Raw genomic sequence first — 26,273 nt, 5'->3', positions numbered from 1 at the left:
GCATAAGCACACACCTACCTTTTTTTTCTAAAAAAAGGTTGTGTTTTAACATTGAAGTGTTAGATACAAAAACATATTACGCCATTTTCTAACAGATAAACAGACTGTGGAAAGTTTGCACTTCCGTCCTCCCCAAGGGAGATCTAACTTCGGAAACCCTGTGCTTTCAGGAGCTGTTGAAATGACAGAGGTAGAAAGAACAGTCTGATATGTCAATAATGACATCGATCCTCCATTGCTTAAGCAGAAACCTGATCTGCTTATTACTTACACTGTGTAAGAAAGAGGATTACATATGAGAAGAGTGAACTTGCCATGATTTGCTTTGCAACATTAATAAAACGTTCAATAGTAGTTTTGTTGCTAAGTCTGCTAAAGTAAAATGTTAAAATGGCCTTGGAAGAATCTATTTGACAACAGAGCATTAGTCTCTGAAAGAAAGTCAAGGCTATTTACTATGCAAGTGCTATAAGATCATCCCCTTGGTATGGAGAATGCATGTTTATCTTCTTTCCAAATCAGATTTTCGTTATTCTGTGTGATATTAATCTCCATGGGGGTGGACACCTCTGTGAAGGTGCAATGGTTCATCTCCCGGTTCTGGTCAATTCTTGTTTTAATCTCATTTCCAGATCAGAGTCTTCACACATAGTGAGATATTAATCTCTATAGGGGCAGACATCTCAGCTGGCCTTAGCGTGCAGCTCCCCCTCCTCTGGTCAATTCTTATTTTAATTCTAATTTCCTGTGATTTTTATTACTCTTTTAAGTTTAATATATCCTACTTCGCTCTTCTCAACAAATCTCCTCTCTTCCTCCTTTCAGAGATTTTCATAGGAAAACTACTGGTTTGGTCCCTTTCACCATTTCCCTCAAAATCATCGTAGGTGTTATTGGTGTCATTGTCAGGTGGAGGTGTTATTGGTGTTATTGTTAATAAGTGTTATTGCCATCAACACTACTTGCAAACATACTAATAATGCTTGCCTTAATAAGGACTAGTTTTCTCAGCAGGGTTTAATCTTGTGCAGCCTTGCTTCATATAAAATTTCACTTCCATGTTTCAGGATGGGGTAACCCTGCAGCTAGGTAACAAACGAGGATGTAAGTAGAATGTAAGAAATTAAAGTATAACGCCTCATTGTAGACTTTCTGATTGACAGTCCAGTCTCTGGGCATGCAGCCCTCCTCCTGCGAAATGGGGGTGTAGCAGTAACACCTCACAGGAACATCATGAGGCTAAAGTCTTTCGGGTCTCTCAAATATTAGTCTCATAAGGGGCAACAGAATCTCACAGGAAGAAGACAGAACCAGAGATCTTTACCCTGTATGATATCTGGCCTCAAACATTTTGTGACCGTACCTTTGCTCTTCCCACTAAATATAGAGCATTGTACAAATACGGCATTTAATTTCACTGTCCAAACAAGCTTTCAATTTTCCCTGCAAGGTTTGCTTCTCAGCCTTGAAAACATAATCACTTTCTCACCACCAAATTAACATATAATCATTATCTTCATCTTTCATTTGCTCATCACTTGAAAAACCTACTAGCTAAATGGTTAAATCCAAAACATAGAGATGCATGTTTGCAAAAAGGGCAAGAGGCATTATTTCAAAAATATCACTACTCCTTCAGACCATGTTTCTCATATACTCTTGCAGGGAGCCTTTCTAATGTCCTATCTTTTTTTTTTTTTAAAAAAAAAAAAAAAGGCAAGCTGGATCTGTGTTGGGAATTTGGTTCAAAGCAGCAGGAAAAAGTGAATGCCCTGATTGTCTCCATTTGCCAAGCGTTAGTTTGTTTCTCAGCACATTCCTCATACACATGAGCTACACCACCACATTCATGGAAGAGCAAACCAGAAGCTCCATGTCTGAAGCGCTCCAACACTTGACAGGGAAGCTTGGTTAGGAGTGAGTAGACTATGTACCCCGACATCCCTAGGAATGCAACACAGCAGAGACATTTGGCCTACAGGAAAAGACCATCTAATCTGAGGTAACCCTGCCCGACTATACCACATGCAATGGTTCTGAGAGCCTCACTTTTCATAACGCTTCCGTTGAGTGACCAGCAGCAATTGCACCAAATTGCTTGCCAACGTAGACACAGCCACAGTCTTCCTAAGACATGGCAAAACAGAATTGCCCTGACAGTTACTGGCGTCACAGATAAAACTGCCGAGATCCTTCTAAATTCTCACTGTAGCAGCTCATAAGAGTTCAAGAGCAAAAAGGCAGCGCAGCTAAGCGTGCAAACAACCCTACCCAAACATAACCTTATTTTGCCTTTGGAATTTTTTATTTTTTTTCATGTTTCTTTTCACAGCCATTTAAGTTAAAAGCTTAAATTAAAGAAGGAAGCCTTCCTACTTATCCAAGTGAGTGGATTTTCCAAGTCTTCCATGCAAAACCTTTTGGAAGGCAAACTGAATTACACTTTAGCTTTGACTTCATTTAATTTCACTGTGCATTTGCATTTTCATACATGGTCCTTAAGGCTGGCTGGCTGCTAGGCTACTATCTTCTGCAATCCATTAGCCAGTTTTCAAACACTGATTACAGTCCCCCATTAAGAATATCTTCTTTTCCCATGCACTTCATCTCCTGCTATTAGATCATTTCATCATGCCAGAATCTGTAAACAGAGCCTGAGAACAAACTACTCTATGTCTTAGGTAAACTGATCAATCATATATGAAAGAAACCAAAAACACTCCAGGGAACCTAGTAGTATTTATATATTTTGCCATGTATAAATACATTCCTCAAACAGCCACTGGGTCCATTTATGAACTATACATCAATTACTGAACATTTACATAGAAGATACAATCATTGGTAGATTATCTTATATACTGCTAAAGGCAAATCCTCTTCATTATAACTTATTTAGACAGAAATTTATAGTATGTGCAACCTAATGTTCCTAATATTGTTACACTTTCTCTACTTTTTCCCCTTCCCCCAAGATGAAAGAAATTCTGAGCTCCAATCCCCCTCTTTTTCTTTTTTTTTTTTTAATTGGGTTTTGAACCTCAAAAGTGTAAGGAAATAGCAACTTCTCTGTGCCTAAACATTGCCAAAGTAATCTTTTACATAAGAAGGCCCCACTTTACTTGAATACGGAGGCCACGTACTGCCTTCCCTTTCTTAATTCTTATACAAAGAAATGTAAATTTAATCAGATGCTTGATTACTATAGTTGGGATACAGTAAATAAGCAGGTGAGAGAGAATGTAAAAGAAGGGCAGGAAGGATACTATGACAAGCAAGACACAGTCATCTTGGATGCAGAATTTCTCAGAAAAGGATTAGGAAGTAAACAGAAACCAGTTTTACCTGGATTCCTCCTTGATGAGGCCTTTTTAGGATGGCAAACTGGAAGATAAAGATCCACACACCAATAAAACAAAGGCTGAGCAGAAGCAAGAAAAAAACTGGAGAATTATCAGGAAGAAAACCCCCTGACTTGCATCTGGGAGCCTGGAAAGTGAGGTCTTAAGTAAGAAGGTATTCATCCCACAGGCAAGTACGCCAGCTTGTTTTTCTGCCCTGTTTAATCTGGCAATACAGTCAACATACAGCATGACTGGAGTCGCTTGGAATTTTACTTGCTACTGCCCACACACCTACAATTGTTGGTGTAACACGATGATGACAAAACATGAGTTATTCCTAAAGGACCAAAAGCTGAAGAGCAGCAACAAGTATGGGCTTAACTTCTTTTGATTCTCAGTCCACGTTTTGCATCTTATTGAGATTAAAATCATCATCCTCGTTGACGGCACACTACTGAAGAAACTCATCAGCTTCAAGACTTTTGCAACAGATTTACAGATTCTTCTGCCACTTCTAAATATTACACTTTCTTCTTCAAACCTTTTGTTTTGTTTGCGTAGCTGCAATGCTGCCCACCATCTCAGGACTCAAACCTCAACCACAAGACAATAACTGATGTAATGTGGAAGAACACAGAAGATTTGTGATCTTTACGGCTTAAGGGGTTTTTTTATTATAAAATTGTGATTCTGGGACCTATTTTTTTTCCTCCAGCCAACACAAGAGCAGTTGTTCTTCCTTTGAGAGAAATCCTCTAAAAAAATAATTATATGGATTTTGATTCCATAACAAGAAAAAAGCAGTGCACTTATGCCTCCCCTATATTTCATAGATCAAAGTAAGATTACATTATTTTTCCCATTTTCAAAGTAGTATTCATGGCAAGAAATTCTCCAAAACTGCTTTCCACTACAGTTCCGTTGCAAGCACTGCCCAGCATGGGGTGCCCAGGAAACAGTCTTTAGTTAGAATGTAACAAAGTATCTAAGAGGTAATCAACATCAGCACTGCAGTGAACCTCAAAGGTGAATCAAATTCTGACTTGGAAGATAAATAAACATTTCCAAGCCTCATTCACTGCTTCCTGTATCCTCTACGGACTGCTTAATATATAAACTTACTAAATTGGAGCATTTCCTTTGGCATTTGCTTCAATTCCTCATTGCCTGACGGGTCTTTTTTGGGTTTAGGCTCATGATGCAAATGCTTCACATCCCAGTGCAGGGTTGTTTTTTCTTTTCTTTGTTTGTTTTTTAATCATGTGTTTGCTTTGATTAAACAGATTTTTTTTCTAATTCTCTTAACTTCAACATCATGGAATAAGGCTGACCTATAAATTACTTAAGGTTGCTTTCAGGTGACAAGGGAAGAATAGGTGTTTTAAGAGATGGATAGCCAAAATTCTTTCCCTGAAACACAAACTATCTAATACTTGTTTTCATTCCCATTTCCATGCTTAAGCAAACAGAGAGAGATGTTTATAGTTAGCATCTGGATACTATCACTATGCAAGCAAAGCCATCCAAAAGATTATTTCAGTATTCCTAGGGTCTGCAAATGTCATTATTAATCACAAATGCTACTCTTTCAGGTTCACAGCCTCATCACGTAGCCCATAAAGCTCAGACCAAAGATTTTCAAATACATGGTTTCTGTCAAATTGAAAATAATGTACAGTCTCCCCTCTTCTGAATGCTCATAAAGAACATCTGTGCAATCTCTCCAAACGAGAGCACAATCTTGCCCTTCCCAAATGCTGGTCACTTAACACAACCTCTTGTTCAACAGTTGACAGAAACACCAATAAATCACCAGAAGAACTGAACATTTGGAGTATAAACTCAAAGACGTACAGATAAGTGAGCCAGAGGGAACAACCACCACCCCCAAAAAAGCTGTTTAGTATATCTACTTCAAGGTGTTTAAAACAACCTATAAACCGAGCCTGGTGGTTAACTGCTGCTGTGCAGACACAGGATACACAAGCCAGCAAGGAACTTGCTCATCCCTGGAAAGGACTGCAGACCTGGAAGCACTTCATGCCTTCAAGGTGACTCAGAAGGAGCTGTTAACCCACCCTGTAGTATTTAACTTAATCAGTATACAGGGATTACAAAGGAAAGGAAAGGAAAAAGGAAAAAAAAAAAAAGAAAAAAAAAGTACTGAGAATAACACACCACCTAAGAATGCAACACCTTCCCACTTATGCAAGATGAATCAAAGCATTAAACTAACTCTATCAAAGAAAAAAAAAGCTAAACAGCTTGGGTATTAACAGCATTCAAACTCAGTAACTACTGATAGAATCATTTTAAAAATATTAAAAGCTAATATTTAAAAAAAAAAAAAAAAGTCATTTGACTAACAACTTCTAACTGCCAGGTTTCCGCCACCTCAGCCAGAAGAAAAATCGTCTTTACATTCTATGACATTACGCTTGTCTATTTAGTCTGTGTTTACCAGGGAAATTATGTTCCCTTTCATCACCAAGCTTTGTTTCAACTGATTCAGAAATCCAAATCATTACACATTATAGGTTTTGCTTTCACCTGGAAATACTCTGTCCATATTTTACCTTTACATATGTATGTACATTATAGCTTCATGTATATATATATATATAGCAAGGAGATGAAGGGTTTTCTTGGGGGTGGGAGTTGTTAATAGTTTGCCATAGCATCTGAAAGAAAAGGCAGCAAGGAAGAGGGAAGCTAACCCCGCAGAGATTTACAAATGCAAGAAACTTAATATAAATAGACCTTTTGCACTAAACAAGACCACACACACAAAGTGTTCGTGTGCCGAAGAGCTGGCGAGCCTGTGGAATTAGTCTGCAATTTCTACTATCTTCACAAGTTGTGTCAGTATGGATTACTAGTAAAAACTAACTGCAAAAAGAATATTTGTTTAGCTTTTCTGAATTGAATAAGGGAAAGACTGAAAATACCATTTTATTATATTTCTGTTGTGAAAAAGAAGAAAGCCTCTTTGACTAGAAATTTTCTAGCCTGAAAAACTGAACACTGAACGCACCAAACAATGCTGTCACATGAACAAAGACAGATACAGCTAAGTAGTTAAGTGAAGGAGCATATGAAAATTTCCTGAAATTCTGAAGATATTTATATTCATTAAGCATTTTTGAGTAAGGAATCTCATATACCCTGCTTCCCTTCAATTATGGCACAAAACCCCATAATGTTGCCATAAAACTCTTCCAACAAAAACTAAGGAGAGCAAAACAGATTTTTTTATTTTTTTTTAAAAAAGCTGGGAGGGGCCGGGGGAATAATAAAAATAGCAGGGAAAATGGCCATCCACTTCTTTTTTCAGGGACAGGGGAAGGGATTCTGGGGTGATTTGGTGGTTCTGAGTTTGGTTTGGGTTTTTTTATTTATTTAATATAATTTTTAAACCAACACTATTATCTCCTCTGTAAAACATATGACGAAAAGCACTGAAAAGTTAATGCACCAATGTTTTGGTGTACTGTCAACACACATACAATACTCAGATTTCAGCATACTAATTTGAGAGATACCTGAAGAAATCTCTTCTACGTATATTAAAAAGCATTTCTTCAAAGGAATTGGAAGTTGAACAAAATATAAAACTGCTTCCAATTTAGTAGGTTTTAACAAATTGTCCCTTTAAAGCATTTTAAGTACAATGATGGCAGTCAGCACTGACAACTTGTCTCTGCTGTATGAAGTCATGAACTCGACCACGTTTCTTTGGTGCTTTCATGGCTGATAAGTGCTTTCACATTTACAAAGAACAGACAAAGAGGATAACACCAGGGGAACCAAGACAACTGATACTCCCCATTTTGATCTTATTCATCTTACTTACCTCTCTGTGCATTACCACACAGAGATGATACAGATATGTGCGATAAATATCAAAGCAGAGCATTTTTCTAATTAATGGCTATGGGGAAATCTCCACCACGTCTTATAATTTCAATTTTTCACTGTAGCAAAGAACACAAAAGGAGGCTAACATTTCAGAGCTCCAATCAGATTTTTTTTCGTTATTACTTAAATCCTTCAATCATCTAAAAAGCAACTGGTATCCTAAATCACACTACAGGACTCACAAATAAACATGACTTGCATTTGGAAATAGAAAAAAAAAAACAACAACCAAACAGTAGTTCAAGAAGTCAGCTATCCAGTCAAAACCTTCATTCTGAGCTGTTTTGAATTCATCAGAACTACAACCATGATTGTTCTTCCAAACATTTTTCTCCTCTGGTTAGTATTCATCAGTCATTTTTACTGTTCCAGAACAAGTGTTCACACACAAAAGAAAGCATACAACTCCACCTCAGAATAAATTGAGTAACCAGTGTGTAATAATTAGAATGAACATACCATAATTTAATTGCAGCAGAACTTGGTTTTAAAGTATACAAGTGTCTCATAAGTCAGTAGAATTAGGTTCATGACATGGTAGTTGAGTAATGTCTTCTTTTGCTACTCAATTAATAAATATAATCACATGTTTTTAGTAAATGGTAGCAGAAGTAAATGACTTTCTGGCAAACTGAAGGGTCCAATTTTTCATACGCTGGCTAACAAAAATAACTTCATATTACCTGTAGTACTGAGCAAAGAATTTAATCTTTTCACAGCACCCATCCTCAAGAAATTAAGTCTCTCAAATCTTTTACTGAGGCATATACTTGGTGCATTACCATAAACATCAGCCAATTCTATATACGTATGATCTTCTTAAAAAGAACAAATGCCTGGCAAGCTCATGCACAGCACCTTCTAGCTTAAAACAAGTTATTACATGTTAAAGTTAATTCATGCTTATGGAAAATACCAATTTTTTTCCCCTCCTCTGCACTTATTAGACCAGAGAATCTCTTTTAGATCTCATCCACATTTTGCATGCCTACCATTGAGTAATTCGTGGGTAAAAAAAACAAACCAAAACACACATACACAAACCTATTAGCAAATACAGCTATACCAGCAAAAAATCCTAATGGAGTCCCGCCAGCAAAAAATCCTAACACAGTCCCAAGTTTTAAACCTACAGGAAAATAAGTTTACAGTTATGGGTTATTCTGCTTGAGAAAGTGATTCAAAGTTATCGGTAAGAGGTTGCCCCATTGCTTGTAACATTTGCTGTGATTTTTGGCAGCGGTCAGCACTTTTCCCCCCCTCTACAAGGAGCCTCCGACATTTTTAACCAGAGACTAGTGTATCACTTATGTGTCATGTTATTACTCTTATAGCGGGTCTTGCTGCTATATGCTTATGCTATGTTCTTACCCCAGAATACAGTTACATATTACAGACGTTTCAACAAATACATTGGCTCAAATTTCCATCCCCCAGTGCTTTAAGGACACATTGGCCCCGTTAAGGCTCAATTCAGCAGCCTCGATTCTACAACCACTTTATCTATCAACAGCAGAAATTATCTTGATTAACAGCTTCACAGAACTTTTCATCTGCAGTCCTTCAAATAAAACAAATCGCAGCACTGTGCCATTAGTTCATTGCTTTCATACTAGGTAATACATTAGATTCTGTTGAATCTTTTTAGACTGTTTAAAATAAAACAGTGCAAAGTCTGTCAAGGCAAAGATTTGACCATGACAGCAATCACAAAATAAATTTGGTTAGATCAACAAATAAAAGGTTCCTAACTTAAATACATGTAGAGATTTGTTAATAAAAACTCCAACTTTTACGGAAATTAAATTTCAGTAACAAAAAGCAAACCTAAAAACTTCTGTTGTTTTAAACTCCCCGATCAATACTTAGCTTTTACCTTTCAATGGAAAAATGCAGCTTATTTACAGAGAAATGCATCAGACATTAAGGTAATTAAAAGGAGCTCCTTAAATGTGTAAATATGCTTCCTAATAGACAATTTTAAGCTTATTTCCACAATTTTAATGAGCAGCTCAACGTTCAGAAGCAAAAACCAGATTTAAAATAGTCTCACATGCCACCAACAGCAGCTTTTCAAGTCTGAGGGTATGCATGCATGTACTTACAAAAAAAACCCTACAACAAACAGCTATTCTTTTGTCATATTCAGTGTTTGGGGGGCTGGGGTGGCATGTGTTTTTTTTGCTTGCTTGTTTCTTTGTTTAAACACAACATTGAGTTGAAACAAATACTAATAACTTCTTGTTTAGGAAAAGATCTCAGTATGTTTCTGTTAGCTTCTAATAGTTATAAAAGTTCTAGAAAATGCAAACATGACTTTCAACTATATAGCTTCCTGGTAAAAGTAGACTGTAAGTTATTTTAAACTACATGGTAAGCACGCATTATAGGCAACTTCAAACTGTGTAGTTTGCATAGTTTTAAACTACATAGTTTAAAGTCACCTGTAGTTACAGCTTACCAGGAAGCAGCACGAGGTAATAGACCTTCTGACCTACAAAATCAGGTGCAGCAGGACCTTATGCTCAGCCAGATGCTACAAAATTCTCATCTATGCCATTTACCACTCCTCATCCTGGCCTTTAGAAACCACAGCCATTTTTCCCTCTTCTATCTACACGTCTCATGGGCAATCCTATTTAAACACCCCACGGGATGGGGAAGGACAGATCACACAGAGAAAAAGGTGAAACCGCAGAAGCCGGCTTTAAACCAGTTCCTGCTGCACCCCAAACTGGGTGTCACAACATCCTCTAATTCTAGCCTGGCATCTAGGTGTCACCTCCTCTAAGCCCTCTACTGCCTTGCCATCACACCTGCTCTCTACTAAGTGCCATTAATAGGCCGCTCCTTGCTTTTACATTTCTATAATAAACGCCTTAGCTATCCATTGTCACGAAAGAACATATTTAAGCCTAGTTTACACAAAGATGCATGTCAGAGAAAGAGACACTAGCACCGTGTCATCAGTTTGCGCGCAGTCAGCCAGAACGCAGCCTCAACCGCCTTCACCCAGCCTAACCCCTCCAGCCCCAGAGGGAGCGCCAGGGCCCTCTTCCCACCCCTCTCCCTGCCCTCCTGCCTCCTCCGTGCACTTCCTCGGGTGAACGAAGCGCTGCACAGCAAGCAGAGTGTAGAGCCAACGTGGCACAAAACAGCACAAGTTCACCTCACATGAGCTGTGCTGTCAAACCGAGCCGTCACACCATCAGCCCTCATCCTCCCATACACCAAATTTACGTGGCCACGCATCTGCAAGTCACCTAAGCTCTCCAGTCAAAAGGAAACTAATCACAAGCCCCATCTTTCCTCCAAGAAGATTCACACATAAAGCTAAACCAACTCACCCCCAGGCCACATGGCGACCAGATCTAGCACAGGCAAACACCCGTGAGCCATTCAAGTGATGGAAATAACCCCCTCTGCAGCAGCAGTAACTTAAATTGGCTTAATGGCACCAGCAGATTGTAACTGAAGCTCCAAATCTGAGTGCACACTTCTGGGAGCAGCACTACAAAGGCATCTTTCCACGACAATAATAAACTATGACAGATGGGATCCCATCACCACATGAAAACATGAGGCGTGTCCTGACCGACTCAGTTATCAGGACTGCAGTAATAGTTTAGGAAGCTTCCTGTTACACTTTCAACAGGATCCGTGTTGCAAAAGCTAGAGTAGGGATTTCACCAAAATAGATGCTCGTGTAAAGCAAAGCTGACACATAGTGACGCGTCCAACTCCTGAGAGGTAAGATGACCTTCCAGCTCAAGAGGTCATACAAAGACATCATAGACTCCAGAGCAAGAAGTAGCTATATGGCAGTGTTGCAGACCTCTGCACAGTAATCCCGATATTGCCAACCTTTACACATAAGAGGATAAACTCTTTTTAACTCACTTGTGTCAACATCATTTCAGAAAGAGGAGACAAACCGCAGTGGTAAGCATTAAACAGGTTAACTCTCCCAGACACCCAACACGAGGTCACAGGTCCTTCAAGAGCCTTGCTTAAAAGTTCCCTCCCCCTCCCCAAAAAAAAAAAAAAAAAAAAAAAAAAAAAAAAAAAAAGGGCTGGTTAAACACTTTCCCCTTTCCAAGAGTCCTGCTGCCCACTGATGCAGCCACCCCACAGACTCTGATTTAACTGCAAGATCTTGGCTCTTCAGTAATGAAATAGATAATTCCATAAAAATGTCAGCTCGTGACCAGAAGTGGGTCAAACAGTCAAAAATGCAAAGCAAATGCCAAGAATCATCACATTATGGACAGAGAACAGAAGAGAAATCATTATTAAACACTATACAAATCCATCAGGTAACTGTCACTTGGATACTCTGAGCAATGTAGTAGAACTGGAAAAGATGGAGAAGACTGATAAAGGATGAAAAAAGGTATGGAGTGATACCTCTGCAGCAAGCGGCTACAACTGGACTTTTCCAACTAGAAAAGGAAAGGTTGAGAGAGGGTGGAAAAATCCTGTGTGGCCTGAAGAAGGTAAATGGGGAGCAGTTATTAACTATCTCTTAATACAAGAGCTAGGACATACTAAATACAACTAGCAATTTCAAAAAATAAAGGACCATAGCTTTTTCCGCACAGCATATAGATTCCTTGTCAGAAAGTGAGGTGAACACTAAAAGCAATGCAGTCTAAAGATGTTATTAGGCACAATCACGGTTACAAAAATCCACTTACAACATTAAATGCCAACACATTGTCTCTGTGGACAGACAGTACTCTGAGGAAGTCACTCACCTTGCCAAAAATCACTCTCCCTGCACGTCCACCATCAGATACAGGATGCTGGGCGAGGTGGACCTCTGCCCTGATCCTCTGCAGATTTTTTAAACCCCTCTCCCCACCTTTTTTTGTATTTTACTTATAATTATCTTAGGTAGATCTTAAATAAGGGCAAGGCATCTACCCGGTTCAAGATGCATTGTTCACATCGCTCGCAAACTGATCAAGCAGCGCTGTGATTTCTCAGACAAAAGGGACTTCTGAGGTCACTGTGTTCTGGGTGCTTTCAGTCCCATCTGAACCAGTTAAGTCCTACTTTGAAAATCCATATACATTTTATAAATGTAATATTGCATATGAAAATATAGACAGACAAGTGATCTCTGAACCAACAGTGCCATGGAAAGGAGACGAATGTATAAAGGAAAATAAAACATTTGGGAAGGAGGGGGAGAAAGCGAGAAAATAACTTCACTTTTAATTCCAGTCATCTTCCATTTAATTTGTCAATACATTTTAACAGCTTGGTGGGGAAAAAAAAAAAGCTACTGAGGAGTCTCTTACATATACACGCCTACCTGCACAAGTGTCTCTTGTATATCACATGCAAATTGTAGCACATTCAAGGATAAAATATGACTGAAGCAACTTTTGCTGTTCTAACAGGAAACGGCTAATTTGAGTTTAATTACTTAAAAGTATTTGAAAACACTTTCAAAAAGCCCTTAATTTTTTTCTACCACATGATTACAAATAAAAAAAGATTTATACAGGCTTATTATGATTTTCATATATTTCTCCATGAGCATATTTAATGACAAAATCCTTATAAAACAAATAACTTATACTTTATAACATCAAATTTCTGAGTTACAGTCTGTCTTTGGGAGAGAATATAACTATTTTATTAGGGGGTAAAAAAAGATTAATCCAGAAATATTTACTCTTGCCTGTTCATTTATGACACTGTAACTACTTTACATGAGAAAGTCTAAGGAATAACTGCACTAATAAAGGACTTGAACTTGTAAAATATACAGTCCTCCTTTTTGTGCTTAACTAAACCTACAGTCTGAAATGCCACACTTAAATTTAATTTCAGGTAAATTGATACGTTTCTAGAATTTTTATCATTGTACCTTTCATTTGGTATTTAAAAAAAACAAAAAACAAAACCCACACAGACACCATCACAGGCAGCACCATGCTTATTTCCATCAGCTAGTTGACAAGCTGGCAGCATTCTTTAAAAGAAAAATTTAAATATTTCTTTTTTTCAAAATCTGAAAACACGCAAATTGCTAAAAATAATAGTAAAAAAAAAATATAAGTTTCAAGCGATCAAGTTGTGAAAACAAGCTGAACTTGTTCTTTATCAAACTGTAGGAGTTGCAGATGAAAGGAGGTGCTATATAAGGAATAGCTAGACTTCAACAGTGAACGCGCTGCCAAAACATTTTGGCCTAGATTCTGACAGGCACGCACCCAAGTTGAAGGGTCATGGAAAGCAGCGGTGTAAAGAAACAATCTACGAAGACCAGAAAACATTACACTGTGGATTATGGCCGGGCTGGGGGGGACAGAGAGAAGCTGCTCGGGTTTTTTTCTTTTGAGATCTGTGGGGAAAGACAAAATATACAGCGTTTCAGCTACATGCAGAGGGGGTGAAGACGATATACCAGCACAGTTTTTAAGACAGCAACAAATTACAAGATGCATCTCGTTCCTTTTCCTAACTTGCTGCTGTTGCTCCTTCTCTTGCCTTCTCATTTGCTTTCATGGAATATGTTATGAGGAATAACAGGTAACAGCCGTCACACACAGGCTCCTGAAGAAGGCCAACTTTCAAGAAATTCATACTCTGTAATTTGATTAGACCTTTAATAAGCATATCAAAAATTTTATGAAGAATTCTGTATCTGGCCAACGTTCACATTCAGGAGTAGTATAAAGCATCATAAAAAGGAAATAAAAATTAAATTACAATGAGAGAAAGATTTGTGAAAGGTCCAGACTGAATTAATAGCTTCATTAATGGCAAAGAAAAATTAACAGTTTTAAATTCTTACAATTCAGACAATAAGAATACTAATAAAGAGGAAGCTGAAATTGAGTTGGATTTAGTTTAACATGGAAAAAAAAGTACAGGCCGTTATATTAAGGTGAGGAGGCAAGGGGATGGCAGTCAAAGAAAGATGCTTGAAAAACAGTACCCTGGTTAAACAGAGGAAAACAGAAACCAGATGCTCCTGTGTGCACAAATACAGGAAGATCTCATTGTAGTCTATGGAGAGGCCCTCACATATGAACACCAACCTTGTTGTCCTACACCCACGAACACCAGGATGAAGACATCTCATCAACAGGCACACAAAAACAACACACACACACTTCGGGGACTGGTTTCGAATAAGGAACACAAACAAAGTTTGTGATAGTTATTAAATTCACAGCCTTCAAACCAAGATTAACCGTAAGTATTCAGCAGGGCATGGCTCTACATGTGGATATCCAATGTATTTAATAAGAGTACGAACACCATACCTTAAACTGAGTACGCTGAAAGCACTAGCTACTAACAAATCAACTTCTCCAAACCTTCAAGAAAAGTCTGAGCAAGTCTGCCATTAATAACCCTCTGACCGGTGCAACACATCAATATTTTTGATGCTTGGCAATTGGCAATAGCAATTAAAGTCTCTAGTTACCGACATGCTATACAAAAAAAAAAGAATAAAAAAAAAAATCTCATGTTTCCTAGATACAGTTGTTCAACTCTTTGACAAGCTTCACCTACTCTGGTCAGAAGGATGCTGAACATTCTTCTCTGCTTACCTAACACATACCCCCACAGTACCAACCTGGCTTCCTGTACTTCCAATTCCAAAAAGGGCTGCACGCCACATTTTCAGCATAAAATACCACAGACCACATAAGTTATCAGAACGTCCTACTCTTCTTCTGCTAGTGAACAAGCTCACAAAAAGATCTTTACGTAAGAATACTTTTGGCGTTAACGTTAGCCTGACGAGTAAAAGTAAGGCAAAAATCAGTGGTCTGATTTCAGTGTGGTTTTGAATGAAGAGATGTTACACTTGGGCATATTTTATTTTAGCTATTCCTACAACATACCAGCTGCATATATGGTGCACTTCCCTTCCCCTGGTAAAAGGCTTGTAGGTGCTTACGTAATCTTACAATTGTGATATGCAGACATTAAATTATACACACAAAAGGCAGCCACATAGGAGGGATGTAATCTGTTCAGACCAGCATAATTTCTCTTACTGCTTCAGCACATTTCTTAATTGACAACACATCTCAAATGCCTCAATTAAAAATTAATTTATAGGAGGACCGGGAAAAAAAGAAAAAAAAAAAAAAAAGTCTCCTAACTACGCATCAGTCCTTACAAAAAACTGTGCTTCCAAGTCCCATGAGTGTAGGTACTTTTGTTAATGCCAGTTTTCACATCACTATCCTAGGATAAAGGCTTCGAACGCTTGTCCAACTGATGCACCCCGTGCAAATTGCAAGTACTATTTAAAAAAAAAAAAAAAAGCCTGAAGTCTACTTCAGCTAGTCCTTCGCCTAATGCTTCACACGGCAAACAATAAGAACGTGTTCACGCCACAGCTTCACCCTAAGCAAACGAAGGACGCTTCGTGAACTCCAGCGGAGGGGGGGTTCAGACTCCGGCACACGGGCCCCCAGTGCCCGCACGGCCCCGGCACTGCGCGGACGGTGCTGCCCGCCCTCCCCGCCCGTCCCTGCCCTCCCCTCCCGGGGCGACGGACCGCCCCGGCCCCGCGGCGGGCTCTGCCCGGACGCTCCCCCGGGGCCAACGACTCACCGCCGCACCGGCCGCAGCTCCCACCGCCCGGCCCCGCGGGCTTTTATTCTGCAAAACCCCACGGCGTGGCGGACGGGGAGGCGGGGGGGAAGGGAAGGAAAGGAAGGGGCGAGAAATTCGCGGTTTTCAAACAAAACAGACGCCGGCCCCATATGCTGCCTTCCCTCCCCTTTCTCGCCCACCACTCTGGTTTTTTTCCGGGGGCATTCCGGTAGCCGGCAGCAGCCCGGGCCGGCTCGGGCGTGCGGGGAAGCGTCCGGGGCGCCCCGAGGGCTGCGCCCACCGCGCCAGGCAGGGAAACGCCGGGAAAAGTTTGAGCGGGGGAAGGGGCGGCAGTAGCAGCTCCGGCCCCGCCGCCAGCACCGACGCCACCTGGGAGGCTGGCCGGGGGGGAGGAGGAGGAGGAGGAGGAAGGGGAGTTTGTGAAGGGCCCGAAGCCCGAGCCCTGCCCGCCCCTGCGAACCCCGCGCCGGCAACCTGCGGACACGCATGGCTCGCCCTTCCCCGCCGCACCTCGCCCCACAGACCGGCGGCGACAGGAGGGCGTACGGCGGGGGGCAGCCCCATTGCCGCTCCTCAGGGGCCAGAGCCGGGTCCCGGCGCGGTGCCACCCGCGCCCTCCCCCCCGCCAGCGACCCGTTCCCCTTCCCTTCCCCGGCGGGCAATCCCGGCCGCGCCGCGACCCGGCCGCGCCGCCCGCCCTCACCTGGGCGGCGAGCGACAACTCACCTGCGGAGAGCTGGGCCCGGGCCGCCCCGAGCAGGGCGGGCGAGCAGCCGGCCAGCAGGGCGAGCGCCGCCAGCAGCGGCAGCGAGGCGGCGGCGCCGGCCCCCCTGCCCATGCCGACTTGCGGAGAAGTTTCCCAAAGAGGCCGGGGCTGCCCCGGCCCGCGGCGGCGGGCGGAGCTCGCCTCGCCCGCCCCGGCGCCTCGCCAGGAGACACCCCCCCCGCCGCCCCTCGCGCCGAGGGGCGCCCGCTGGCCCCCGGGGCCGCCCGCTGGGGCAGCCGTCTGCGGCGCGACGGGCGCGGCGGCAGCACCGGCTCCCCTCGTACTCCGGAGTTACTTTGCTGCTGGGCGAGCGGGGCGGGAGGGAGGAGCCGAGCGCTCACGTCCAACCCCCCGCTCCCCGGCACTCGGCGGGGGGAACGTGGGACTCCGGCCCGCAGCCCGGCGCGGGCGGAGCGGCGCCCGGCAGCGCCTCCTGCTGCAGGCGAGGGGGCCAGCACCGCCTCGGCTCGGCACGGCACGGCTCTCCCCGGCACGGCTCGGCTCCCTCCGGCACGCCGCAGCCGGGCTTTTCGGCTCGGCTCGGCTTGGCACAAGCCCCCGGCTCGCAACCCCCCGCCCGTGGGGGGAACCTGCCGCCTCCGGAGGAGAAGGATGGGGCGAAGAGGGGCGAAAGGGAGCGGGCGGCGGCGGCGGAGCCGGCGGCGTGGGGAGGTCGGGGCAGGGAAGCGCGGCCGGGGGAAAGGCGGGGGGGTCGGCGGGTCCCGGGACCTGTTTGCGAGGGGAAAAGTCCCGCCGCCCCGGCTGCGATTTTTCTGGCGGATCCCGCTTTTAGAAGCGCGTTGTAGCTCTGGTGGCGTTATCGTCGTGCATCAACCAGCCTGGCTGTATCTTCGAGCCAGGGTTTGCGGTTTGGGGTTTTTTTTTTCCTTTGCTCCCCTCTCTTTAGCAGCACTTGCCTGGCTCCTAACGCCAGTGAAGTCTCGTTGATCGGAACTGCAATTGTAATAAACGGGGTTGCCATAAATGCTATCGTTTCCACCTGTAATAAATAACCGACCTTTCAAACAGGTCTGTTCGCAGCTGTACGGCTCCGACGCCCGCGGGTCGTGGAGCAGGATCTTCTCGCCAGATCCAGACTCCAGGTATGCCATAGAATAAAGGCCTCCTTCTCTGTCTCTAGAGGCACAGGAGGTTTGTATGCCTCCACAGTTTAGGACCCTAGAAAGCATTTGGAATAACAGATAAAGGCATTGGTGCTGGAATTTCTGTTTAAATAAGCATAATTTCCTCCAAAATTTGTAACCTTTTTTTTATTATTATTACTTTGTCTTTTTTTGCATGGCAGCCTGTAATTAGAGATGTTGTATAATGGTTACAACAGAACCTGAAACCACTGGAAACTCACAGGTTTTATTGCAAACTCGAAATTCAATCCAGGTTCATCAAAGGTTTGCTGTGATTCAAAATCCTTTCCAGCCAGTGTGTGGCAATTGATAGGTTTGCCTCTAAACCCTCCAAATCCTCGTGTTTTCACAGAAAAAAAAAAAAACGACCAAAACAAAAACATAACAGTTTGCTTTGTTATACAAACTAACATGTACTTCACACCAAAAAAAAAAAAAACCCCAAACCAAAACAAAAAACAACCCAATGCTAAAAAAAAGCTGTAAAAGCTGTACACCTGGAAACCCCTGTACGTCATTTGGGTGGAGTGGCTGAAAACCAACTTGCTTTACTGTGAACTATAAAATGATGTACTTCGGTGAACACTGGCTCTTTGTTTGAACTTTGAGAAAGATGGGAGCTGGGCGAGGCAGAGCTCACGACACCTGGTGTTTCGGGAAGGACGGGCCACGTACTGGGTCCAAGTAAACACGAGAAATTCTTCTGAGTAAGGTGAAGGCAAGTAGTGTGCCAGCCCAGCTTCTGATGCGTTAGGCTATGTCACATGTATGTCTGTTGTTATGTGGAAATTTTTAATGAAAAAGACATACCAATTCACTTTGGTATGGGGGAGGGGGAGGCGCGACAGTACACGGGTATCTGATGCCATCCTTTACGCTGGGAGGCAATGTTGCGAAAATGACTTCAAGTCAGATAACTTGTGACTGGTTTGGAAGGGCAGGGGAGGGCAGGGCTAATGCCTGCTTCTAATTAACCACTGTGGCAGTCTCGCAGGTATCTCTGGAGAGCAGCACTGCAGATTGCCACGTCTGGACTGTGAGAGAGGTTGTTAGGTGATGATGGTGGACGTGTAGCGCCAGTCGCTGCTCCGTTTCACTGCTGTGAGGTCGTGGGTCCCACTGACATAGGGTCACCTGTGCTTTAGTTTCCGTATCTTCCAGTGAGAGTCTCCTGGGATCTCATCCTTTCTCATTACTCACATTCCTATTAAAAAGCAACACAGAGGATTTTGATTGCTATTCTTTCCTTGACTGGAGGGTTCGAGCTTGAGAGGAATGGGCGAAATGTGCACGTGACCCTCCTTTTCCTTTAGGTATGCATCTGTCAAACTATTATGTGTAATTCACTCTATGTGTCCTTCTACTGTACTTGGCATCCCGACAAATTCTTAAACTTACACATCAGGTTTGAGATCATTTTTATGTTGTATGACACGAATGGATTTATTTTTGTTCCAGCTTTTACATTTTCAGAGCTCTAAATGTTTTACATCTTTTGCATTTTCAATTAAGAGCAAAGCATATTTGTATTACCTCTTGCACATCTTTTAAAATCTGTCTGAGCTAACAACTTGTATGCTAAATGTAAGCCAAATATAACAGCAGAAGGATGGAGAGACCCCACAGCAACATCTTTCCCTCAAGCCCGAGGGGCATTTGGAACTTAAGGAAGGTTCAGTCTTTATCCTGATAATTACAACCTCTAAATAAAGTGTCAAATAAATCTCTGTCAAATTCAAGAAAGTTTGGTTCTGAAATTCTACTAGATGCCTCTACATGCTTTTCATTCCCTGTTAAAACTTTCCCAGTATACTTTTGGGTGTTGCTAAACCCATCATAACATTTCTTTTAACACAGGTTATAATTTAATTTTGTTCATAATGACTGACAGATGTCTAGCATAATATGTCATCTCACAGTAAAATATCTTAAATTAGCAATATTCCGATGCTATACGATAGATATGTATTCCTACCCAGCAAAAATATTTCCCTCTTCCTTCTTTTTTTTTTTTTTCCCCAGAAACTTTTAACCATTCTCCTAGAGCGCAGGGGGATTTCAAGAGACTGAAATGAAATTTTTCTAGTCAAAAGATCAGATAGTCAAGGATTCTCATTATCCTGCTGCTCCCACCCAACTTTCCACCCCTCTGCACTGGTGCTTTCTTTGTGAAAATCTGCTCGCTTATTTTATGAACCTTAGCAAGATCCAAGGCCTTGAAGATCTGGCTTGTCAAGGTTGGACATCCTAGAGAAAATTGAAAATTGTACTGATTCGAGTTTTCTTGCTGTTATCCACTAATGCCCACAGCAGGGTCTTCATTGTATTTTGACTTCTGGAAAAAAAACCCAAAAAACAAAACAACAACAAAAAAACCTCATTAAAACGTGCTGCAAATTTCAATTAAATGTATTATTTTACTGCCTAGTGCTCACAGAGCTTTTTTAGAGAATACTAATTCCACAGAGAACCAGTGTCCAGTGCTCTTGTAACAAACAACGGACACCTGGACTGGAGAGAAGGAGACGATGTTGAGTCTTACTGATGCTTTTGGACAGTCTCCCCTCGTGCAGCTGCTTTTTGGATGCAGATGTGGGGCAGGTAGAGAGTCTAAAAAGGATGGGGATTCACTGCTGCATATCGCGTGTGCACAGGTGGACTGGGATAATAGTTTCCAAATAGGAGCACACCACGTTCACCCAGCTACTTGTTGTACATCGTGGGAACAGGGCATGCAACAGGGGCACTGCTCTGCGACCCTCGGTCCTCAGGGGCACCTCTGCAGCTCTTGCTTATGTTCTCCAGCCCCTTTGTCATCAGAGCTAGTGACAGGCTCTTAGGCTTAGAGAGAGCTGTGTGGCATTTCCTATCCTGAGCCTCCTGTTCTCGCTTGACCACCATTCTCAGCAATATCAACCATTCAGGCTAGAACTTCCCATTCTTTACCCAGAGACGGGACATCACCATGGTCTGCTTGTCATTTCTGCAGTTTTGATAAAATAGCCTGTGATGTTTTGAAAAAGCACATTCCCTGTTATTGACCAAATCCTGTCTTATTTTTTCTTTGAGCAGGCAAAATAGTTGACAACTGAAATAGAGCATGGGAATAGCCTTCAAGAAGGAGCGAGGCATGGCCTTGTTCTGAAATAAATTGTTTTACTGAATTCCATCCCTTCAAAATTACATTGTACTGCGCGCTGCTTATGTCAGGCTCCAGCCCAGAAAGAAACTGGTCTCTGAGTTTGTCTCAACATCAAAGAAACCATTCTGTAAAAATATCTGTTTTAAGTGTCTTGTTCTGTAAGACGCTATTTGGCTAAAGCAAGGGACACTGAGAGCTGGTCGTTGGGAGGCAGCTAGTAGGTGAAGCACAGTATATCTATTGGTGATTACGAATGCATTAAACTCCTCAGAACTGCTTAGTTTTAAACAAGTTCTTGCAACACATCTTCCGTACGTATGGATTTAAGCAAATACATCTTTTTGCATTACCTAGAAGCCTCTTACTAGTCGTCTTCTACCCCCATGCCATTCGTCAGAGCTTCATGTTCATATTCCTCATTAGAAACATAGGAGGAAACATCATTTTGTGCCATTGGGGAAGATACCAACAAGGCGTCAGAAGTTTGTACATTGCATTTCTGTACTGATTAGACAATTCTTTTTAGATTATTGTACCTGTACCTGCTGCTTGCAATGGTTTGAAAGTATGTTCAGCTTTAAAGTCCACAAGACTAAAGCTGAGCTTGAATTCAGTTGAAGGTGTTCATTCGGGTTTTGGAATAGCTCCGAAAGGGCACTCAACGTGCCTTTTAAAGATTCATAAGAAATTGGGAGAAAAATGGAGAGATGGCCTTAGGGCATGTGTTGCCACTGAAGTACAGCAGACAAAGAGATCCAACTGTAGAGAACGGTCGAGTTCGATGAGGTCTTGCAGGTGTTAATCTGATGCAGTGAAAACTCGAAGCTGATAGAAAAATGAATGTAAAAGGATAATATATAGATGGGCCACATAGAGGCATCATTTTAGCAGCAGCTTTTGGGGCTAAATAACTGGCTGTGATTGGCAGGATAAATCACACAGTATTGCTTCTGTCCCCTTATTAGGTAAACCTGCATGTATTTGTGGGTTAATTGGGTAAACATGCACTTTTAAAATTCAGTGAGTGGAACGTTTGTAAGGAGTTAATGGATGAAAGAAACAAACCGAAAGTAAAATCAACGTGATCCAAAATCACGTTGCGCTTTTCATCCAGCTTTTACCCAGTCTTGGCATGTTGTGATTGGCACAAGCAACATGGTGATATTTTGTATGTAAAAAGAAATGCAGAGCTGGGTAATTTCCTCCTTGAGAACCTTTAAAGAGCACGCAGTTTGTGAACATTGTCAAGTGATAGGCCTGGAAACACTTAAGTATCTCTTTCCTAGGCTCTTTTTTACAAGGTTTAAGTGATTTGGAGGTCGCAGAGGAGACATCTCATACAAAACAGACATCAGAAATGCATTTGTAAATGTCAAACCCTGGCCCCATTACCGACAAAAAATTCGACAGCTTCATCTGAATGGTGTGATTCATCTAGGGAGACTAATGACATGCAAGTTGTCCATAGCCTCAAGACCTTTCACAGTGCTGTTACGTCCAGTTGTGCTACATCCAGTGATCAGTTTATTAAGGAGCCTTGGAGGCAAATTAATTATTTAGATGTACAATAAATTGAGAATTGAGTCTTCCCTCCCTTAACTGAAGTAGCTTTCTTGAGATTACCATTAGATCCTCAATACCAGACATTGCTGAACTCATACCTGAAAGAAGACCCATTTGAGAAAACCTTGGAGTGCAATAAATGAAGCTTATAAATCAAAAATTATTTTTAAGTAACACAGATCTCTGTAGCGTTCCACAGATCTGCTGGGATTGGTAGTGACTTTGTTTGGCTTATCCAGGCATGGATGTCCAATACAGACTACTGCAAAACCTGTTACTGAAATTAAAGAAAGCTAGGCTTGGCTTGGAGGAGAGCAATTAACTCTCCCTGTAATAATTGTTGGTGTTGCAGTCGTGTATTCAAAACTTTTATGAGATCCAAATTCTTACATGTTTCCACCTCTTCTTGTTAATTGGAAATTGATACATATGAGGGTAGCTGAGGAGTCTGCCTGAATATAAAATGATCTAAAGAAAACAACCCTGAGCATAAACAAGCACGCGTAAGTGACAATATAAAAAACATTACCCATTCCTCCGGCACATTTATCCATTAAAAAGGAATATATTCAGGTTCTTGCTGCTAACCAAGAGATGGCTATGATTTGAATAAGAAAGAGGCTCAAGAAGCCCAGTGTATTATTCAACCTTACCTTCACAAATTTTAATGATAGCCAGGAATGAAAATTGGAATCTGCAATCAATCAGTCTGTACTCAAGGGAACAAGAATATGATTAAAGACATTTCAAGTCCAGCACTATACTCACATTTATTTTTGCATTCTCACTAACTTCCAGCTGACGGCAAAGCTGGGGCCCAGGCCTGCGCACATCATACCCGTGGCTACGCTGCCGATCAGTCACAGACCACCTGAAAAGGAAAGGTCACATCTCCAGAGGTTTTCCGGCATTACCTGCAACAGGGCAGGGAAGAACACTGCGAAAAATATAGCCCTCCCTTCTTCAGCCTACCATGTAAATTTGTCAGCTGGGGTAGGGATATATGGCCTCTCAAAGAACGGAGGAATAGATATTGAATTATTTCTTAATCCCATATAAAACCAAGGAACTGTTAATGCTCTGAAGACACCTTTGCAGAAACAATTGCTAAAAATTCATGGGTGCCATCTTGTCTACAGTTTTAGGCAGATTTCATCCCCGAGGGAAATTAATCAAGCCACATTAATACATACTCAGCAGACTCACAAGTCATAACTGACGTCTGGTATAGTGATTGCTCATGTCATTCCACAAAAGCTTTCTCTATTAGAACAGTCTTTCATAAGCCGCTACTGAACTTCTCTTCCAAAGTGGAAAGTCTCATCAGATAAATCTTACAAACTCATAAAGCCTTTGTCTCTGGGGTCCGACAGCTGTTTTCTGGTTGCTCTTAGAATATTACAGCCTCAGTTCTGTGTACTTTAACTCCAAGATCTCAGTGTGACTTTCAGATACCTACCATAAAACGCTAAGTTTCCACTTTTATGTTCCTTCATTTCAGAGCTGAAGTATTCTCTTCAATTCCCAGTTTTTAAAATAAGCTACTAAAATGGAAAAGGCTACCTACTCCAAGAATAGATGTGTATATATCTTATCCAAAGTAGGTTAACTTCTGCCCAGAGAGTTTATTGGCAGTTGAATTACCATACTTTGTCTTTGCTGGATGGCAAGTGACTCACTCTGAATTACTGTATGTCAGGATGTTGGACCCATGTGTAAAGTTATTCTATTCTTCTTTTTTTTTCCTTTTTTTAGTTCCGGATTTAAAACTTGTGCTTCTTATTTCCAGTTTAAGTTGTGTAATGCCTGGAATATTTCTTTTTTCTCTAGAGTAAGTTTATAGCAACAAGTCAGAAAAGTTGGAGAAAACAGCACTGTGAAAGATAATGCTATCTGAGACAGGATACTGTAATACATTTACTAATAATTTTATTTTATTCTGCAAAGTGTTGAAAAGTATAAACTTTGTAGAGCAGAAGTAGCGGGGTTTACCTGGAAACTTGTTGTAGAATTTGGGGTTTCCTGAAAAGAAGGTTCACACAGCCATTTATGTGAGAAAAATATTTTACCTGTCCCAATTGTTCATTTTAGTTTTAAAAATGTATCTCCACTGGATTCTGAAATTATTTTCATTTTAATGCAGGTCCAAGGAAAACGTCTTTACATTTTATGTGGAATAATCTGGCAGCTTTTATAATGAACGTGGCTGCTTTTTTTTCTGTCTGTACTGGGGTGATTCTTTATTATCATGGTTATCGCTTACTCAGCTGAGCCATATTACTGTCCGTTTTATCTCAACGATGACAGACTAGGGGACAGAATAACAGTTCAAGAATACTTATGGCAAATGCAATGCCAACCTTCATCAGCTGTGAAAAATATATTGTACTACATTACCATCCTTTTATGTGCTGTAAATAAGCCCTTCATACATCCTTTGTTTTGCCTAACTCGGTCTAGATGCCACTTCCCTCAAACAAATCACAGTCCTCAGGTTCTCAGCAATATTTGCTTGCAGATTGAAATGTGTTTATGGATCTTCCTTTAACCTACGAGAAGGTAGTTTCTCCAGGTTCAGTGACTGGATCAATACATCTTGTTGTTGCACTCCGCATTATCCCATCCTGTTCTTGAACTGCCATCTCTTCTGAGTAAGGACATTTCGGACACAAACAGAAACCCTACATCCTTACAGTACTGATAGCAGTAGTAGCATCGATACAGTCTGCAAAGTGGTGTTCCTCTCTAAAGGATTGGACATTTTTCTAAGTCAAAACTGCCCCAGGAGACCTGAGGAAATCTGTAGGATCTCAGCCTGTTTTTCTCCACATTCCAGTTCATTTCATTCCCCTCTTGGCTGCTTATCCTCCAGAGAAGAAGAGCAGGCTTCTCAGGCACCTCAAGGAGGTGTTTAAGAATGAATCTGACTGAAAAAAGTGCATCACAATAACATCTAGTGGATCTAATCTTGAGGCTTTGTAAATCAGAAAGATTTTGGTCTCCAGGAAATTCCGAAATACTTTTTAGGTCCTATTCACAATAATTTGGCACATTTGTCTAATTTTTGGTGTCCCAATGAGAGGCAGTGGCTAGTTGTTTACTCCTCTTACAGCGCCCACCTGAGTGCCGGCACTTAATGACTGCTCAGTACGTGGCACCACTATAATGACAGCACTAGCGATAGCACGACTGAAACAATATCATTAAATCATTTTCCCTGAGGAGATTATAGACAACAATGAAGTGAAAGAAGAAAACTATAAATATAAATGACGTTAGTCTTGGAGAAAATCACTGGTTTATTCAGCAGGAAGAAAAAAGACAACAATTATCAGAAACCCTGCAGTTCCTATAGATGAAGGGTTAAGATTCCCATGAACTCCGTCTAACTACAGGTTTTATTTGGACAAAATATAGATTCAGCGAGAACCTGTCCTTGCACAGCTGAAGTGCCCTTTCTCCTGTTTCCTTTCCCACTGGAGTAATTAGCTATGGTAGCAGTTCAAAAGTGGTTGCCTGGCATTTATGATTAGAATTGTTAATTCCAAATTGCTAAATATTTCATTTCATAAGGAGTATAGTCTGCTTAAAATCTCACTTTTGCCTACGTTTTTACATTTGAGGTTACAAGTAACCTCTACAAATTATTGTACCTGGGAGATTAGAGAGTATACGTTCTCCCTATTTTTCACCGTGCTCACACAATGCATTTTATAGTACTTCAGGTCAAGTTATTTGGTTGTTTTCTTTATGGAATCAATGATAGCCCTGTCCAGCAACACTGGCTCTCCACGTGG

At 41.6% G+C, this 26,273-nt stretch overlaps 2 protein-coding genes across 12 annotated transcripts in view; both read right to left on the bottom strand.

The window, feature by feature from the left end:
- Positions 1-16,922, bottom strand: part of PTPRK (protein tyrosine phosphatase receptor type K) — a 425,922-nt gene extending 409,000 nt beyond the window's left edge. For 10 of the 11 annotated variants that reach the window (XM_063329637.1, XM_063329639.1, XM_063329640.1 and 7 more), the window contains exon 1: positions 16,587-16,922. In XM_063329637.1, coding sequence (XP_063185707.1) covers positions 16,587-16,698 — 112 coding nt within the window. In that variant the 5' untranslated portion in view covers positions 16,699-16,922. Of the gene's footprint in view, positions 1-15,857; positions 15,878-16,586 lie in introns of those variants that run through there. The other variant, XM_063329648.1, reaches the window with a different exon arrangement.
- Positions 16,923-17,456: 534 nt separating this feature from the next.
- The window catches only part of LOC134513745 (vesicular inhibitory amino acid transporter-like), a 74,153-nt gene continuing 65,336 nt past the window's right edge, over positions 17,457-26,273 (bottom strand). Inside the window, exon 3 of the mRNA XM_063330908.1 lies at positions 17,457-17,805. Within this exon, the coding sequence (XP_063186978.1) occupies positions 17,457-17,805 (349 nt within the window). The remainder of the gene's footprint in view (positions 17,806-26,273) is intronic.

This window comes from Chroicocephalus ridibundus, chromosome 3 (genome assembly GCF_963924245.1).
Source record: "Chroicocephalus ridibundus chromosome 3, bChrRid1.1, whole genome shotgun sequence".
NCBI classification, from domain to species: domain Eukaryota; kingdom Metazoa; phylum Chordata; class Aves; order Charadriiformes; family Laridae; genus Chroicocephalus; species Chroicocephalus ridibundus.
This window is presented reverse-complemented; position numbering and strand designations above follow the sequence as displayed.